Raw genomic sequence first — 18,347 nt, 5'->3', positions numbered from 1 at the left:
AGGTGAAATGAAATAAATAAATAAAACCCAATTGATGAAATCTCTTTGTTTACATTTTTTTTCTTTCTGTTGACTGGACCACATGATAATTATTTTTTTGGCTACAATAGAACACTAGTTGAAAATTTTGTCATACTTCGAATTTTAGTCTGGTTCATTGTATAGGGTCACTATAAAATACAGGATTGTTTTTGAAATAGTATTTGGACCAGAATTCCAAACCCATTAGCAAAGTTGGGTTAGAGAACCATCAAATCAAATGGGGGTGGGCTGGGCTACAAGCTGCAAAAGGGTAGATTTAGACCTCCTAAAATAGTTTTGACAAGTTTTCAGAACCCGTGTCAGCTAATGTATCCATAATTTTCACTTCCAAAATACCCAGGTGAGATCTACCCAAGGCATACAATTTACAAAAGATATGCTGCCCGTGAGAATTTTATTGCCAAGGGATTTCCAGTGGGTTCCAATTACAGGCAAAGGCAAAAAATAGTGTGTTTGAAAGTAGATTTTGCAGATTAACTTAAAGTAGATTCAGTGAATTACCAAGATTAGCTACATAATTCAATTAAATATCGAGTTAAGGGAGAAATCTGCTTACAGTTTTTGAGATAGACAACACTTAAAAATGTAAAGCAACTTTTCATACATTACTCTAATTTCAGTGCTTAAGGCCTAAAACGAATGAAGAAGATAAAATCTGTACACTAATCTCTCGAGTTACTGCACACAAATATTTGCTTACAATGTAACAGTCTAGAAATGCTCTCAACGTTCTGCACCTTTTGGCTAGCTAACAAAGCAGCACATCTACTTATTTTGCAGCCAATCGGACAACTATTTCGCCCATTAATTACGTAACAAAGGTTCCGATGAAGCTGTCCCATGACCTGACACCGATAATGACAATAAATTCCAAGCAAAATAATCATAAATAAACAATGAAATTGGAAGAGAAGTTCCCACATTGATAACTGATGCAATCATACGTCTGGCAGGTCGACAGGTCTACATCATGGAAGTCGGAGGAGCTTGTTAACACCTGAGTCTAGAGCATCAACATTTCTCCTCAAGACTTTTCTGCACAAACATTAAGGACTCCAAAACAATATCAACATCACAAAAGCAAAGCACTCTTCAGGAATAGCAGTTCAAGGGAATTCTAAATTATTAACTGTATTTAACAATTTTTATCACCTGTCAGCATAAGTAATTGGTACAAATGGAAGGCCAAAGCATAACGCAGGTAAGACACACACATAGGGTATACAAAGAAACAAATGTTTAAGGATACAGCTGCAATGCTAGACTGTCTATGCCCTTCATTTCTTCATTCAATCTGCCCAAAATAGGAAAATCAAAGTTTTGTTATGCTGCAAAAGCAAACTCCCCCCATATTTCGCAGCAAAAAGTGAAAAAGTTTCCTAAAAGTTTAATTCCTCTCCATCATAAAACTAAGAAAGCACCCAACAGATACTGAGACTCAAAAGTTACCGAGATAGTCGTCTATCAGTGCATTGCATTAGCAGATTTGCTAAAAAGAAAACAAAGATAAGAACTTCCATGAGAAAGTATTCCTGTGGCCAGTCATCGCAAGATGTGCGCCACACATTAATAGCGGCATGTTAGATAGTCCGATATCTATTATATGAAGAACAAGAAATGGTCCTTGCAGAAACCACAATTCATGAATCACGATTATTGCAGACATGTTCATATCATATTATGCATAAAAAAATTATGAGTTATCCTACCATATTCAAAGCCATTTCCATTTTCCGCTATCTATTAAATCGTAAGAGAAGGTGTTTAGAGCATTCAATAATTACCTGAGACTTGAATTTATATACCGATTTCCCTTGGTAGCACAATCAAGCACTGAAATTGAAAATTCAAGAACATTATTACCTTCCAGTATTGCACAATTCAAATCAATGATCAGAAAGTTCACTTCTACACAAACAGATACCGGATTCTTGAAGGCGGCCAGCAGCCTCGCTAAAGCAATGCATGTGATCAACCGAGTTGCTAGTGACCTTCATACAACATCGTCCATAATTAGATAAATTTTCAAGTCATTCAATTATTATCTTATATCAAGAGAACTCTAAAGAAAAAAAATTAAAGGATTGCAGTAATTTTAATTTTCCTTGTGTTTCCTTCACTTTCTCGGCAACCAAACACAAATTCGAAGAAAATAAACTGAAATAAAAGGAGGGAGAGACCTCAGAAAGAGCCAGGCGAAGGGAGGCGAAGAGAGTGGTGAAGCTGTCGGCGATGGCGAGAGAGTCTCTCTCGACCACTTCGAGAGTTCGGAATATTTCGGTCTGGTTCAGCTCGGGTTTCGATTCCGTGCGGTCCTCCTCACCGGAATGGAGTGTGGTTTCAGAACACGTGGACGGTGGATCGAGGTGTGGCTCTGAGATTAGGGTTTCGGAGCTCGTCGGATGGCGCCGTTGAGCTCGTTCTCCTCCGTCTTCCTCCATTTTTCCTTCGTCTGTAACTGTGAAGTGTCAACTGTTATCTGACCCCGCCAAAAAATAAAAAATTATCGAAGGGCCTTTTTGCCTTTTACTCTCGGGCGCAACAAGAAGTGCCTTCCGTCCGGCCCAAAGAGGACCCGCCTGGCTCGCCATGTGCAGTACAGCCAACCGGCTATACTCTTAAAAAAAATCAAGTATAGCCGGGCGGCTATACTGTTTTATTGTTTAGAAAAAAAGGATCCGGCTGACGCCTCGCTGCCGCTTCGCCAAGTGTCAAAACGGTATAGCCGCATGGCTATATAATTTTTTATAATTAAACCTTAGCATCGCTGCGTGGCTATACGATTTATTAAAATTAAAAGTAACAAAGAACACCTGGCACCTAGCGCCCATTCATGTAAAAAAGGTATATCCGTGCGGTTATACTATTTTCAGTTTAAAAAAACCCCTAGTATAGCCGATCGGCTATACTATTTTTATTAAGAAAACCCCGCGTATAGCCGCGCAGCGATACTATTTTTTAAAACATATTTATCAAAAAAGGACCCCAGTAAAGCCGCTCGGCTATACTACTCGCAAGGATATGAAATGCCAATTTTCTCCAATTTAACATTAAATAAGCTGAATAATAAATTCAAAATTTAAGGGTAATATAGTAGCTAAACAACCATTCCAGACACATACATGACATAAGTTTATAATTTTGAATATGATTTATAAATGAGGTTAGATTTAGATTTTACCATCTCAATTTTTGCCCTCTTTGATTGTCAGAAAAAGTTGTTGCATGGGACTTATTGCTAAAAACTCCCCAAAATAAATGGAGGAATGTCTGCAAGGCTAGGTTGATAGAATTTGAATTTGAATGCAATTTATCTGTCTTGTTTAGCTAACATCTAGGGGTTATTTAGTCCATAGTAATATACGATTTTAAATGCCATCTTGACACAATACAATATTCTATTTCAAACTGTCGTTCAAATCATTTTGACCCTGCTGATAAACAAACATAATGGATTTTCATCATTGTTCTTGACCAAAGAAAAACAGAATGGTTAATGAAAAATGCTTCCTCTGAATTTTTAGAAAACATATGAAACAGCGCACATAGGAAAACAAGATGGGAACCAAAACAATTTCATGACACGTATATAAAAATACCTTGAGGGCATCGTTCAGTATGTAACAAGGATTGAATCGAAAAGCAACTAAGGATATCAAATGTTTCCGCCAAAAAACATAAGTTTCCCCTACAATTTCAGTACACCATTAGAAACTCCGAACAGGTATTCTCATCCACCAATTATTAGCTGAAGGGAAAAGATGAGAAGTCCGAGCTCCATTGCATTCATCACCTGCTGACTCTATAGTTCTACATCAGAGAAAAACTTGGTTGAGTTTTCCTCTAACTAATAAATTTATACCTTAGGGCAACTTCGAATTAATAATGTTGAGATATGTAAAACAAATTTTTATTTGAAAGAAAATCCAGAAAATACCTTGACACTTTGCAATAGCTGTTTGGCAGTTTTGTCATTCTTGAAGTGTGACCGTACTGGCTGCATTCAGGAAAAACAAAGTTAAGCCTACCACCAGTATTTTGTTCAAAATGAAAAGAACATGGCATATAAAGAATTAAGCCTACCTCCAGTATTTTGTTCAATGCTTTTGATAAAGCTGATTTTAGGTCAGCTGGATGTAGCTCACCACTTTCATAATCAGCAGCCAATTCTTCAAAGCTTTTGAAGCTCCTGTATTGTGGGTTGGGGGGGTGGGCAAGCAATTACAACCAATATGAAGTTCAATTAGGCAAACAAGCAAAAGCTTTTCAAATAAATTATTTTTTTCCAGTATAAATCTAAAGTCTATCACTTACTTATTTCCGCCATTTTTTTCAGAGCGCTCTACAATAAACTCATTGAACCAAGGTAGGATGAGATACTTCACGTACTCCATGCATGGATTCCCTTCAACAACATTAGGAGGGCAGTAAGCTTTCTTTATCTTCAAATTCACTTCAGCCTGAGATTCAATGATATATATCAAAAAATAGAATAAATATTTTGTGGCATACATTGAAAGCTAAACCCATAGCTTAAAACTTGAGTACATTTGTCTTCCAATTGCTGCAGCTTATACAGGTGATTTAACACTTGCAAGTTTAGTTCACCTTTAGTAGCAAGCAACTCACCTCTTCATCTTCCATGAATATGGAGGATGATACATCACTTTTAGACATCTTCTCCTGCCCTTGTTGCAAACCAGGTAACATGTCTGCAAATCATCATTAAGAAAAACAAACAAATACTGTGTAAGTACTTTCACGTTAAAGCATAAAACATAACATTGCAACATCAGAAATAGGAATTAGAATGTTACGGTGTGACAGGATAATAGGTTTGTTCTTCTTCTTGATGTCATCACAATATTCTCTTGCAAGAACATTCACTTTGCGTTGATCCATTCCCAACTGGCAGATGTCAGCCTATCAAAGGAAAAACATTTCATACGTCACAATGTAATTTGACTATTGTGCACAATAAGACAACTTATGTGTTCAAAACACCTAAAATTTATATGATGTTCTTCAAGTAATTTTATATAATAGGTACAAGAACTGAAGCATCACAAATTAAATGCATCGTGTTCTAAGTGGACCTAACATATACTTCATTCATACATAAAAACTAGCACAATTCCCTCGCTAATCAGTGCAATATAGCAAATGATGAAGCCATGTCTACAGTATGTCACAACATAGGCAACATGGGAAACAAAACATATTAATAAAGTATCCAAAAGTAAAACAACAAGCACCTTAAGGAAGAATATATCTGCACATTGCATACATGGGTAGAGAATTTGGGCTGCAGTTAAATCGTCTTGCTCATTTCGACCCATAATCTGACTACACCTGGATATATAGAAGAAAAAAATGCATTAAGTCCAAATTCAACAGATATAATAGGCACAATAAGCATCGTAATATAGGCTAGCTACCTAATTATCCTTTTAAGACTATTCTTTTGAGCTATGTCCATCACACGAGGCCAGTACTCATCTGCTTTCGAATTAATCTCCTTTGAAGACCACAAAAACTCAACTTTTCCATTGTCCAAATTCATCCCAGCAGCCCTCCATATCTCTATCAAGTAGCGCCCAACAGTCTCTATCTTTTTCAAATCACCCCCCATCTTATTGTTTAGCATTGCAAACCAATCTGCAATCCATATTTTCACTCTGCAGCCAGCAGAGGTCATCTTGTTCACATTTATCGTCTTCATAACTCCCTACACAACAGCACATTTGAACCTCACAAAATTAACAATGATATAATGAAAACATGCCCTTTAGTTTCTTACTACAATTATTCTTTCAAAACACAAGAAAGTCCGTTGCAATCCAAATAATCAATACAAGAGATTAACACACTGCAGAGTCTCAATTTCAGTACCTTCTCTCCACAAAAAGTATCAAATCTTGTTCAAAATCAACTATTGAAATTTACAGACATATTAATCAACATCAATTATGTGTTATGAAATTTATGATTGCTAATGAAAATTTGAAAAAACACCTGAGCAATATGCATTCGACCGGAGGGTTCAAACCCATCATAGGCGATGGGTTCGGACTTATGAGCCAGCAAATTCCGAAGCTCATCCTCCTGAATACATTCCTCTGCCACGCTCCTCAAAATCTGGTACTTCTCCTCCAAACTCATTCTTCACCAAATCACACCCACAAGTTTGAAGTAAGTTCAGATCAACGGAAAAAATTAGAAACGATAAGAAAATGATAAGAAAAGTGAGAGAAGCTTACTGGATGGTTGGATTTGAGGAGCTGGATGGTGGAGCCTCGGAAATTGAAAGAGATTGGACTCCATCAGCTTGGGGGGCTTGCTCTGGTGCTTCAGTCGCCATTGGAGAGGTTAATTGTGAAGCTTTCCCAAAAGCTTTATAGAGTATATCTACAAAGAAAACATTAAAAACACAAACCATAAGAATTTGAGCGCAGTATAGACCCCTTGCAGTCATTAACCTGTCAGTTAGTGTAAAGAACCACCTATCTGATAACTAAGATAAACAGAAGCCCTTGAAACTTACAAACATACGAGGCAGCCAATTATAATTTTTCCTAAGTGAGACAAAAGTTTTCACCCAACAATCAGTAAAGTTAATTACCTTATCAATGCACCAAGAATCAGAGGAATGGTAGCAATTTGAAAGGTCCACCAACAATCAGTAATTGCTGCAGGAATGAGAATACTTGTTGTAGCAGTTGTTCCCCGCCGACTATCCACGTAGAAAGCTGGGACAATGAAGGGGAAAAAAACCCATGTTAGCCAAATGATGCAAGGGCATCATGCATCCTAATCAAAATCTGCAGAAACCTAGAGCATTGAAAGTAGAAGTCTAATACTGAAATTCTAATTGAGAAAGCAACAATCTGTCCAAAGAAATCATGATAGAAGTGCCTGTCTCTCATTTCCTTCACATGGTACACCCAAATTTCCATTGCATAAACTAAACAAAATTAGAAAACTAGTGATAAGTTATAGGTTCATCCGGAGAAAGAAGACAGAAAAAAAAAAAACAAAAAAAAAAAAAACAAAGTGTGGGATGACTTGATAAAAAATCTAAAGAAAAATTAAAAAAAATTAGCATAACCTGTTCGGCTGGCGGAGACTGAATTCAGACATGAAGACAATGAACAAAATTAACAAATAAATTCAGATGAAGCCTCAAATAAATTTAGTGGTTAATATTTTCCTCAAGTCTAAACTAGATAGCACAAATCAGTTGTGAAGTTAAACTGTCGAAGCTTGAAGTTAGATACTTTTTTTAGCATCACAAAACAAAATAGAAATTCCCAAAACAGAAAAGCAAATACAAAACAAAACCCATGTTGTAAAACTTGTGGGTTCGATCAAATACTCACTCGTACATGATGAACAGGAACAGCCACCAAAGTATAAGCTAACACAAGCCATAACTTTCAGTGGGATACATCAAATAGAAACTCCAAGACTATGAGCATAAGATGGGCTGCTTAAATAAATTAGATGTAGCAAAACCAATTACTCAATATTCAAAACAGCCATTGAGTTTTCAAACCAAATTTCAACAACATAGTATTATCGTATTGGAAATGAACAAAGTTTTCCGACACAACTAACCCATAACCAAAACCACCAAACATCAGAAGAAGAGAAGAGATGCAGAGAGTAAATCTACCTTCAGAAAGCCACAAAGAGCAAGGACCTAAGCAAAGACGAAGGAGAAGGCGGAGGCGGAGGCGACGCGTCTTCGATTTCTGCTTGGGTTTACAAAACCCTCAAAACCCTCGTACATTTGACGCCAAAAAAAGGTAAGTTTAATAAGCCCAGCCCAAGTAGAAAAAACCAGGCCCAAGCTTGTCTTAGGTTCTACTATTCCGATTAGATTATTTTTCCATATTATTATTTTTCAATTCAATTGACAAACAACATTTTCAAATGAAATAAAACTTCCGCATTTAAAAAAAATAAAAATAAATAACAGTGAAATTGACAAATAAATATTAGGGGTCCTCTTATTGAAATTGACAAATCAATAAACTTTCTTTTTTCCAATTCTTGTTTGTTAAATGGTTTTCATTGTCTAAAGCATCACCTATAGTACGTACATTTTCAGTCGCAAAGTGTATATTGGAATATAAGCCGGAATGCTCTCATACTCTCACTAAGGATAAAAATTGAAGGTGCGAACCGGTTGTTTCAAACAAAAACTTCACAAACTACCGATTTTAATAAAATTATTTCGAATTTGAATATCTTTCATTAAGGAATATCGATAAGTCAATAACTTGATAACTAGTTGATGAATAAATTCGTGCTTGTAAGGTAACATTTTTCAGTTTTGGTAGGTATAACCTCTATAGGTAACATTTCTCAAAATTGAAAGGTGTGAAGTTGTGATTATCCTTTAAAAACAAAAATTCCATATTTGTTCTTCACATTGATTTTGATTTTGTTATAAGAAAACTACCAAAAAAAGGAAATTGAAAAGATAAGCATTTGTGCGGTCTTCTGCTATACTATAAGCAGCGCCGCGCGCACGTCCACATCCACGCGCCATCTATTTTTAAATTATAATAGTTTTTTTTTCGTTGGCCGAAGGCTAAATTGGAATTCAAAATCCGGAAAACAACAACAAAGACAAAAATAACAAGGCGGGAACCCCACTCCGAAAGTGGAGGAGGGACCTAACTGAAAATTAACAAAAAGTACAGCCTCTTAATTCTAAACCCAAAAGTTAGAAGAAACTCAAAATCCCAATTCCCAACCAACCCCCCATATCTTTCATTTCACTCCCTCTATTTTCCAAAAAAGTTTTCTTCCTCTCTCTTCTCGGACCATAAAAACGAAATCAAAAAAATTTAAAAATAGCAAACCAAAAAAAAAAAAAAAAAAAAAAACTCAATTTTCATAAGCGGATCGGTCCTCAGAATTTCAGCATTTGGTTTTTCCTCTCCGGCATTCGCAATCTCTCGGAGGAATTTGAATTCCTCCGGCCGGCCCCGAAGCTCTCTCTGTGGTGTGATCTGTCTGGTATGCCCCGTCAGGTTCGTAAATCTTTGGCCACATTCCGTCCGTACATTATCATGCATTTGTTTGCTGAAAGTTAGGGTTTTTTGTTTTTTTTTGTTTTGTTTCCGATCTGATTGCGGAGTTTGTGAATTGTGTGAGTGAAATGACAATGCAGCTTGAAATTGTCTAATTTGAGCGGTCAGATTTGAGCTGCTAGCCTGTTAGGGATTTTATTTTCATTTCTATTGAGTTTTTGGTTTATTTTTTGGGTCGATATGATTTAGGGTCTGTTTGGTGGCTGAGAAAAAAAAGGGCTGCGATGAGGTAAAGATAAAGGGTTATTTGTAATTTATTTAATTTATATGAGAAGAACAAGGTCTACTTATGTCAGTCAACATATTTATCATATATATATATATATATATATATATATATACACACATGTGTGTGTGTGTGGCGTCCAGTTGAGTGTGAGTTTCTTATTAGATAAAGTGTATGTGAAGAAAGGAATGTACTTTAGGAGTTTTACCTTTATTTTTATTTTTGCTGATTTTATTAAACTCAGGAAGCATAAAAGAGTTCATTTTGAGGCTTGGATGAACGATTTTCAATATGATTTAAATGTTTTATTTATAAATCGCACTTTAAGTAATGTTGCAACGGACAAGAATGCTACTATATTGGCTGCACTCGGTGGAAATTAATTAATGGCTGAATTTGGTATGTGCAAAATTGTTATTTTTCTCAAGTGATTTGATTACTTAGTTGGAATGCCAATGCATCGTGAATCATGAGGGCAAGAAGTTATGAAATAATGGATTTTCAAGTGAGGCATAGTGCTTTTGATGATTATGTGATATCTGCATGTGGCACACATGCATGGCCTTGTATTGATAGTTTCTTCGGGGAAATTTCCATATTGGGTCTTTTGTCCACCCTTAAGACTTTTGTTACCAGTTATATAGACTGATATATATTCCTTGCATTGTATGATTGTTTCCTTGTAGCTCTGTGTCTGCAATTGATAACAAGGACCGGGCATTTGCGGAAGTTTTATCATGAACACCCAGTCAGAGTCACACAAAGATGAGAATGGGGGGTCGAAGTCACACAAAGATGAGAATGGGGGGTCAAAGTCACACAAAGATGATAAGGGGGGATTTGAAATTATAAATGGGACTCCTGGTGAAAATGCTGAACTAGTGGAAAGTTTTGGCAGCACAATTGAAGGTAGTTATCTCACTCACTCTCTCACCCTCTCTGTAGTTATGTGCACGTAATTGGTCCCATCCTTACCTTTGAACTCTGATTTGTTTAGGTAACCAGATATTATCTCTGGTGGAATGGTTAAATTTTATCGTTCCTTATTTAAGATTGCCGTTGGATGCTTCCGAGGAGGAACTCAGGGCCTGCTTAATCGATGGCACTGTTTTATGCAGAATTTTAAATAAGCTGTGTCCTGGTTCGGTTGAAATGGTAGGATTTATTGTTCCGTTTTCTTTGCTTGTAAATGTCTCGTTATTTAACTTTGTTGTGCATTAGATTGTTAAGACTGTTTTCTTCTCTTTCTTTTAAATTGTATTAGCTTGGTATTGGACCATTGGTACATGGTTTTACATATTGTGTTTTTGATCTGAATGTTTTTTCCCTGCTTTAGGGAGGGAGTTCGGACCCTGGTTTTGCAAATATCACAAGGTTTCTGGCAGCTGTGGATGAATTAGGATTCCCCCGCTTTGAACTGTTAGACCTAGAGCAGGTAGTTAAATTGATATTTCTTTCACTATTTTGGTTTTTAACCTGTTTTTATCAGTCAAACAAGTCACTGGTTCTTTCTGTCTGATCTCATAGAAGCTAAGTATAATCCCGGTACAATCATGAATCTGAGGAACCCGGTCCATCTGATGACTGTATATAACATTGAATTTGAGCATCCTATGGCCAACTTGGTCTTAGCTCTGCTGTTTGTAGAGTTCTGAGAGAGGATGCTTTGATAATGTTCTGGATAATTATAAAACCATATTATCCTGGTCTATGTGGCCAGCCCACTGTTAAGTCTTAGATTTATGTATAAGCATACTGGATGGATTAACCTGTACTGGTATTTGGTTGGAAAAGTCAACCTTTGAGTCTTTACTATTTCTCTACCTCATAACTTCTTCATATCATTTTATGGTCTGAGATCATTTGCAGGGTTCTATGGTGCCAGTTTTGCATTGCCTTAGTGCACTTAAAGCTTCTTTTGATTTTGGTTTCTGGGGAGAGAACACTAAAAATCAGACAAAGACAGAAAATTATTTATTAGAGGTAGAATCTTTAAAGGGGATTGATCGTTCCCGAGGGGATGTCTCGACATGCGGACAACTATATACTCAAAATAGAGAAGATACTGGAGGAAATTCCATTGATTCAACATCTCAAGTGACAGGTAGAAATCATAAACTTCATAGACTTGTATGACCCTGCATGTAGTGACAAATTTTAAAAATCTGATTTGGATATATAGTTTTACATGCATTAGTCTTTTCAAAGTATATGCCAATTCCTATACTGCGTATATGTGATCATGTATGTACACTGTGTGCCATGCAGTGTAGTGCCCAATTTGGAGTACTAGGAGTTACAGGGGTAGGCTGTGAAAGTTAGTTACTAGCTAGAATTGTGAGCCCTTTTTCTTTGGAGTACTTTTGCTGATACTTTAAGTGCAGTAAACTTTTAAAGTTAGATTGGATGTTGGGAGGAATGGGTGGTGGGTTGGAATACTTAGTTTCATTCAGCATGCCTAGCCAGACTAATTGGATTAATGCATTATTCTGAAAATAATAATTGAAGCCCGGAATTAAGTAAATGTGGAACCTTATTTTTTATTTGGACTTATAGATGTTATTCTAGCATATAAGTTGTTGGTGTTGTAAAGACATTACTTTTAATTATGTTTCCCTCCCTTGTTTTTAGATCCATCAGCTGCGCTAGTACATCATATTGGACAGCAATTGAAGCAGGGGACTCTTGTTGATCTCTCTAATGCTAAGATTTTGGAGTCAATCAAATCGACCAGTTTAGATGTAATCTCTTGATTTTTTGTTTTGTTTCGTATTGTACATCCTGTTTTATGTACATTGATACGTTCTTGCTTAATATTAGTCAAACTTTTGTTTGATGTTGCAATTCTTTGTTGCAGAATGCATCTACTAGATCACTTTTCAATGTTGGGAATAGGATTTTGGATGACAGCATTGACAGAAACAATGGTGATGTACCTAATGTATGGCAGTAAGAGGATCCATGGATCCATGGATGCCATACTGTTAAAAGCATTCATGAATCTATGCACAGTTATAATTTGATTCCTTGGTCTATGTTGTATATTTTGTATGTCTAACCTATCTTTATAATAATTTGCTCAGCGTGTAGCATATCTTCTGAGAAAAGTCATGCAAGTGATTGAGCAACGATTTGCAAATCAAGCAGTGAACCTGAGAATTGTAAAGTCTTCAGCTTTGTTTCATCAGAGAATATCGTTTTCTTATTCTACTCATTAGTATTAATTGTTTTTATTGTTGGATGCTTGTAGCAAAACAATATATATAAGGCACGCGAGGAGAAGTTTCTATTGAAAATAAAAGTACTTGAAACCCTCGCATCAGGGACTACCGAAGAAAATGAGGTACACTGAGTAAAGCTTTTGGTTATTTTTTTCGTTTTCAAATCCAAATTTAGATTTTTGGTATCAATCTAATTGATCTTCAATTGTTGTTGTTACTTCCCTTCCTTTAGGTTGTTCTGAAACTGCTTCAGAGTATGAAGGTACTATTTTAAACTTTTATTCCTATCTTGAATTTACTACTGACGAAGCATTTCGTATTGTTGATTCTTTGATTTTAATGACTTTTTTGTGTCTTACACTCTGAGAAACACATGGCTTTCATGCATGCCTTCTCTTTTACTCATCTTATTGATATCTCATCCACTTCAAATCCTTAGTTTTTAAGTTAACATGATACATCAACTATGTATGTGTTCGTTTTAAGGAATTATGGTTAAGGAATGGGATTAGTGTTTCATTTCCAGGTTTGTTTAGTACAATTAGTTTGGATTTCCATGTGTATCAAAAACCCAAAAGATGAAGATTTTTCAAAAGCTAGGAAAAGTAGTAGGTTTTCTAAACCCATTATCTTAATTTGACTTTATGAGAAATAATAATGGCAAACATGCTCTTCTATCTGTGCTTCCAGTAAAATTTCATTGGTGTCCCGATAAAAATGCTTTTGTTCCAACTTTTTTTAAACTTTGGAATGAAAATTGGTAGGTTCTACTTGTTCCTAAGAATGCCATTTCAAGGACTAGGTAATGGATTCTGAAAACCTGGTTCTGCGATCCAAACCGACCCCGAGTCTATGACTTACCGTAGGCAGCAGTGTAATATGATAGCATGTATGCCAACGTCATATGGTTTCTTGGTTGACAGTTCATAAAATATCACATTTTGGGGAAGCATGCATCATTTATTTTATTGCTCTTGTCTCCATGCATTTAATCTCTACACACCACATTTGTATTTGTTATGTGTATAACTGATTGGACAAAGTGTGAATTTGGAATGAAAGATGGTTATTATTTTAAAATTCACATTTAATCTTTGAAATTTGGATTAGAATAATAAAATTACCAAAAAAAAGAAAAAAAGAAAAAAAAAAAAAAGAGAAGAAAGAGCCAGATACCTTTTAATGCAACTTTTTCTTTTTACTAGTTACATTGCTTGTCTTTTATACTGTTTGCTATAACACGGTCATTTTTTCAGATTGAGAAGTTTGATATAGAGGAGAAGAAAAAACTTGAGGAGCAGGATGCAGTGCGATTAAAGGAAGAGAAGGATCTCAGGGATAAAGAGATTTCAACACTGAAACAAGAACTAGAAATGGCCAAAAGCAGGCACGAAAGTCATTCCCTGAAGTTAGAGGCAAATGCAAAAGAAGCTAAACTTCAATTGGAAAGGAGGTTAAAAGAACTCGAGTGCGTACTAACAGATTCAAATAAGAACCAGAAAGAACTAGAGGCATCTTTGGAATCTGAATCATGGAGATGGAAAGAGAAAGAACACACTTACCAAAGTTTTTTAACTAACCAATTTGAAGCTTTGAAGGTTTGCCTTACTGCCTTTACTTAGTCTCATAGAGCCAGTTCGTTGACATTGATTCTATAACATGATATGCTGATGCTGTATAGGAATTAAATGCTGCTTTGGAGTCCACAAGACATGAAATCTTGATGACAAAAACAAGTTACTCTGCAGAATTTAATTACTTGGGTAAGACTGATACGTAACAGCTTAATTTTTCTGTTTACTTGTAATGTTTTCATGGGCTGGGCATCTCTTCACAATCTATGCTTTTTACCTTCAATAGGCGTGAAGCTGAAAGGACTAACAGATGCTGCTGAAAAGTATCATGTTGTTCTTGATGAAAATCGGAAATTGTATAATGAGGTTCAGGATTTGAAAGGTACATTGTGAAATATAACTGTGTTATTGTCATATTTTGAATTGATTGCTTGTTAGTTGATTATGATGCTTGTTTTGGTCAAGGTAATATTAGAGTGTACTGTCGAATAAGACCATTCCTTCCGGGGCAAAGTCAGAAGCAAACCACCATAGAGTATGTTGGTGAAAATGGTGATATAGTTGTTGCAAATCCCTCTAAACAAGGAAAAGACAGCCGCAGGCTATTTAAATTTAACAAAGTATTTGGTCCTGCAGCTACACAAGGTATTTAGTTTCTAATATTGTGTAACAAATGATGTTGGCATAGATTATTTTCGTAATAATTGGTATACTTATATTGACCTATGTCAACAGAGGAGGTATTTTTGGACACCCAACCATTGATTCGTTCTGTGCTAGATGGGTACAATGTTTGTATATTTGCCTACGGTCAAACTGGTTCAGGAAAGACGTATACAATGGTATGAATGAATTTGTGTATGTTTTCTTCAATATACTGTGTACATTATTCTTACCCATGTTCTAACATATTTTTGGTGTTACTTCTAGAGTGGGCCTAGTGTATCATCAACAGATGATTGGGGTGTCAACTATCGAGCACTGAATGATCTTTTCCAAATATCTCAGAGCAGGGAAAGCTCCATAGCGTATGAAGTTGGCGTTCAAATGGTTGAGATATACAATGAACAAGTTCGCGATCTACTCTCAAGTGAGAGTCCTCAAAAAAGATATCCTTTATTCCGTCAGTTTTTATTACCTCTTAAAATGTGACTCATGGTTGAGACTTGAGACTCAAGTAGACTGCTTGCATTGACTAGTAGTTTGTTCTTAGTTATTTTGTATAATTCCTTGTTGATGATATTGATCCTTTCTTCCACATTTTGGTATCAGAGTAGATTTGTTTTCTTTAACTTGCACACACTTGGGATTTGGAATACTACCCTACCAAATGGGTTAGCTGTCCCTGATGCAAGCATGCATCCTGTTAACTCAACTGCAGATGTCCTAAAGTTAATGAATATTGGGTTGATGAATCGGGCAGTCGGTGCCACTGCCCTAAATGAAAGAAGCAGCAGATCTCATAGGTTATATTCTGAGTATAAAGTTTTTTCTCCTACATTATATATTTTTTTTCTTCCATGAGACTTGGTTTTTAATCAATTATATGGTGCAGTGTTCTGACTGTTCATGTTCGCGGTGTGGACTTGAAGACTGACACTGCTCTGCGTGGTAGTCTACATCTTGTGGATCTTGCTGGCAGTGAACGAGTGGATCGCTCTGAAGCTACTGGAGATAGGCTTAGGGAGGCACAGCATATAAACAAATCACTGTCTGCTCTTGGGGATGTAATTTTTGCTCTTGCACAAAAGAATTCGCATGTACCATATAGAAATAGCAAATTAACTCAAGTGCTTCAGAGTTCTTTAGGTACTTGTCCAATTAATTTGGTTTCATTCTTGATAACAAGGTTCAATTAGTATGCGTTGCAAGTTATATTCTGTAACTCTCAATATCTTCAATTGATGGATGGCTTATTTATTGCTTTCTTCTCTAACTGCAGGTGGTCAAGCAAAAACTCTCATGTTTGTACAGCTGAATCCCGAAGTTCAATCCTTTTCTGAAACTATAAGTACACTGAAGTTTGCAGAGAGGGTTTCTGGCGTCGAACTGGGTGCTGCACGGAGCAACAGAGAGGGAAGATATGTAAGAGAACTTATGGAACAGGTACAAATCTTTTTTTTTAAACATGTCTACCTAGATATAGTTCCTTCCTGCCTTTTGAATTAAATTGTGATGGAATTTCCGTTCCTTTTTAAAACTAGTTCACAATCTTGTAAAATAAATCGAGATTATAGAAAATTGAATAGGTTCTTTATCTTCATTTCCTCAGAAAGGAATGGGTTAAAGCTATTACTGGTAATGAACTTGTTCTCTGTTCTGGAAAAAATAAATTTACTGAGCCCCAGGTCTAGTTTCTTTTTATGTGTGTGTAATTATTTGTTAAATCTTGCAGGTGGCATCCTTCAGGGACACAATTGCTAAGAAAGATGAGGAGATTGAGCGATTGCTCAAAGCCAATAGTAATGGGGTACACCGTGGCATGAACTCACTAAGATATGGGTCTTCCTCTCCAAGAAGACATTCAATTGGGACGCCTCGACAGAGCCAAAGAATGCCAGGTGGAAAAGGCTCAGGCTTGGAGCATAGCGATAAGCGTTCTGAATCCAGTTCTCAGCAGTCAACAGATGACTCTAGACATCATAGGGAAGACTCACCTCAGTCAAAGCATGGAGGTGAGACAAAGCATTCTGAAGCTAGTTCTCAGCAGTCAATAGATAACTTTAGAGATAATAAGGAACATTCACCCCGGTCAAAGCATGGAGGGGAGGCAAAGCATTCTGAAGCTAGTTCTGAGCAGTCAATAGATGACTTTAGACATCATAAGGACCGTTTGGCTCAACCGAAGCATTATGAAGCTAGTTCTGAGCAGTCAATCGATGACTTTAGACATCATAATGAACATTCGACTCAACCAAAGCATGGAGGTGAGGCAAGTCAAAACTTTACTGAAGACTTTGAGCTCTTGGGCTTTGGCGAGGAAGATTCTGGGGAGAGATTAAGCGACATATCCGATGGTGATCTTTCAATGGGAACAGAAACCGAGGGTTCAATGGCCAGTCTTGTGGAGTTCACTCTTTTCCCTGAAGTTACAAAACCAACAGAAAGTACAAAAGCTGGAAATACAAAAGTCCAGAAAACTCAAGCTGAGAACGCACGAGGCGAGAAGACACCTTCCCAGCGCACAGTAAGGTGAGTTTTTAATTTCCTTGTCTCCTCATGTAATTGCTAAGGTGTCCTTTTGTTAGTGAGATCAATAATTACTTGCTGGAAATTTTTTTTTGTCAATATTTAAAAGTTGCTGGCTGCACTTGTCATGTTTTACATCTTTTAAATTGCCAGAATGCTGGTTGTTGTCTAAACTTTGCTACCTTTTGCCGTATTAAATTCACAATTTTTTGATGCACCATTGTTTATTATAATTGTTACTGGGTCACAGTTTCATAAATTTAATTGGAATTGAGAGTGCTTCATTTGGAAGGTTGGATTTTCATTCGAATTTGCCTGTCATTAAACTCATTTTATTCCTATGAATCTAATGATTCGGTTGTTTCTCATCTCATTTCAAGGTTTGCGCCATCTAAACTTCCAAAGCCATCACCTAGGTTGGTGGAAACAAAAGCTACTCGGACATCATTGATCAAAAGTTCCTCGAAGGTTTTGTCAAGTATGCACCTAATCCTTCTGTCTGTATTTTAACAGTTCTGTCAAATTCATTATTGCCACTGTATTTCTCCGAACCCCCGTTCACTCTCCCCTTCTTTTCCTCTTCTCGACGCCGCCCCTCTTTCTTTACTCATTCCCCTACCCTAATTCTTGTTAGGTCCTTGGAAATCTACCGATGGCAGCAGCTCATCAGTGAAGCCTGGCAAACGCTGGCATTAAAAATGCAATTTCGACAGCCATAGTCTCAAAAACTCACTGTACTATGAAGTTCTAACTCTGCTCCTTCTAGTGTTTTAGTAGTTTCCATTTGTCTTTATATTGAAAGTGGCAACTGGAGACTTCAGACTTTGACCTTGTAATATATGTACTTAAAGGATCATAGCATAACTTCGATTTTTGACATCTCTCCATCTTGTACAGTTTACATTTTCTTTTTTAACTTTACAAGTTGGGAGATTGAATACATAGTCCGAGGACCGAGTTAGACAAAATATTCTTCATAACCCCACATTTT

At 36.5% G+C, this 18,347-nt stretch overlaps 3 protein-coding genes across 6 annotated transcripts; 1 reads left to right on the top strand and 2 right to left on the bottom strand.

Annotated features, from left to right (window-relative positions):
• Positions 1-535: 535 nt before the first annotated feature.
• On the bottom strand, positions 536-2,592 carry LOC117627853. Of its 3 annotated transcripts, none has more exons than XM_034360118.1 (6): positions 2,223-2,591; positions 1,967-2,033; positions 1,827-1,875; positions 1,292-1,336; positions 964-1,077; positions 536-875 (listed from the first exon to the last, which is right to left on the bottom strand). In XM_034360118.1, the coding sequence occupies exons 1-5, from the start codon at positions 2,481-2,483 to the stop codon at positions 1,011-1,013; spliced, it is 489 nt and encodes a 162-aa protein (XP_034216009.1). In that variant the 5' UTR covers positions 2,484-2,591; the 3' UTR covers positions 536-875; positions 964-1,010. The 3 variants fall into 3 exon arrangements, with proteins under 3 accessions (XP_034216009.1, XP_034216010.1, XP_034216008.1); XM_034360117.1 differs by having other exon boundaries at positions 620-887; positions 2,223-2,587; XM_034360119.1 differs by lacking the exon at positions 1,292-1,336 and having other exon boundaries at positions 536-887; positions 2,223-2,592.
• A 1,009-nt stretch (positions 2,593-3,601) lies between these two features.
• Positions 3,602-7,835, bottom strand: LOC117628602 (tyrosine--tRNA ligase 1, cytoplasmic-like). The gene is made up of 12 exons (XM_034361092.1): positions 7,718-7,835; positions 6,665-6,791; positions 6,303-6,450; positions 6,058-6,205; positions 5,481-5,770; positions 5,298-5,394; positions 4,860-4,965; positions 4,672-4,754; positions 4,357-4,502; positions 4,126-4,231; positions 3,980-4,039; positions 3,602-3,852 (listed from the first exon to the last, which is right to left on the bottom strand). The coding sequence occupies exons 3-12, from the start codon at positions 6,401-6,403 to the stop codon at positions 3,832-3,834; spliced, it is 1,158 nt and encodes a 385-aa protein (XP_034216983.1). The 5' UTR covers positions 6,404-6,450; positions 6,665-6,791; positions 7,718-7,835; the 3' UTR covers positions 3,602-3,831.
• A 973-nt stretch (positions 7,836-8,808) lies between these two features.
• Positions 8,809-18,296, top strand: LOC117627341 (kinesin-like protein KIN-14J). Of its 2 annotated transcripts, none has more exons than XM_034359391.1 (22): positions 8,809-9,086; positions 10,059-10,281; positions 10,370-10,527; positions 10,709-10,807; positions 11,242-11,476; positions 12,004-12,113; positions 12,230-12,313; positions 12,456-12,533; positions 12,623-12,715; positions 12,826-12,855; positions 13,850-14,191; positions 14,275-14,356; positions 14,454-14,549; positions 14,633-14,812; positions 14,903-15,009; positions 15,098-15,276; positions 15,469-15,633; positions 15,723-15,976; positions 16,110-16,273; positions 16,563-17,359; positions 17,737-17,834; positions 17,991-18,296. In XM_034359391.1, the coding sequence occupies exons 2-22, from the start codon at positions 10,110-10,112 to the stop codon at positions 18,050-18,052; spliced, it is 3,585 nt and encodes a 1,194-aa protein (XP_034215282.1). In that variant the 5' UTR covers positions 8,809-9,086; positions 10,059-10,109; the 3' UTR covers positions 18,053-18,296. The 2 variants fall into 2 exon arrangements, with proteins under 2 accessions (XP_034215282.1, XP_034215283.1); XM_034359392.1 differs by having other exon boundaries at positions 8,827-9,072.
• Positions 18,297-18,347: the final 51 nt, after the last annotated feature.

This window comes from Prunus dulcis, chromosome 5 (genome assembly GCF_902201215.1).
Source record: "Prunus dulcis chromosome 5, ALMONDv2, whole genome shotgun sequence".
Taxonomy (NCBI): Eukaryota; Viridiplantae; Streptophyta; class Magnoliopsida; order Rosales; family Rosaceae; genus Prunus; species Prunus dulcis.
The sequence above is the reverse complement of the archived record's forward strand: the minus strand, read 5'-3'. Positions and strand labels throughout refer to the sequence as shown.

Coding starts and splice junctions, on each gene's coding strand:
- LOC117627853 (XM_034360118.1), bottom strand. CDS start 2,483: ATGGAGGAAGACGGAGGAGAACGAGCTCAACGGCGCCATCCGACGAGC. Junction 1,876..1,966: donor TGGCCGCCTTCAAGAATCCG/GTATCTGTTTGT, acceptor TTTCAATTTCAG/TGCTTGATTGTGCTACCAAG. Junction 1,337..1,826: donor TATATAAATTCAAGTCTCAG/GTAATTATTGAA, acceptor TATTTTGGGCAG/ATTGAATGAAGAAATGAAGG.
- LOC117628602 (XM_034361092.1), bottom strand. CDS start 6,403: ATGGCGACTGAAGCACCAGAGCAAGCCCCCCAAGCTGATGGAGTCCAA. Junction 6,206..6,302: donor TCCTCAAATCCAACCATCCA/GTAAGCTTCTCT, acceptor GATTTGGTGAAG/AATGAGTTTGGAGGAGAAGT. Junction 4,755..4,859: donor ACCTATTATCCTGTCACACC/GTAACATTCTAA, acceptor GATGATTTGCAG/ACATGTTACCTGGTTTGCAA.
- LOC117627341 (XM_034359391.1), top strand. CDS start 10,110: ATGAACACCCAGTCAGAGTCACACAAAGATGAGAATGGGGGGTCGAAG. Junction 10,282..10,369: donor TTTTGGCAGCACAATTGAAG/GTAGTTATCTCA, acceptor TGATTTGTTTAG/GTAACCAGATATTATCTCTG. Junction 10,528..10,708: donor GTCCTGGTTCGGTTGAAATG/GTAGGATTTATT, acceptor TCCCTGCTTTAG/GGAGGGAGTTCGGACCCTGG.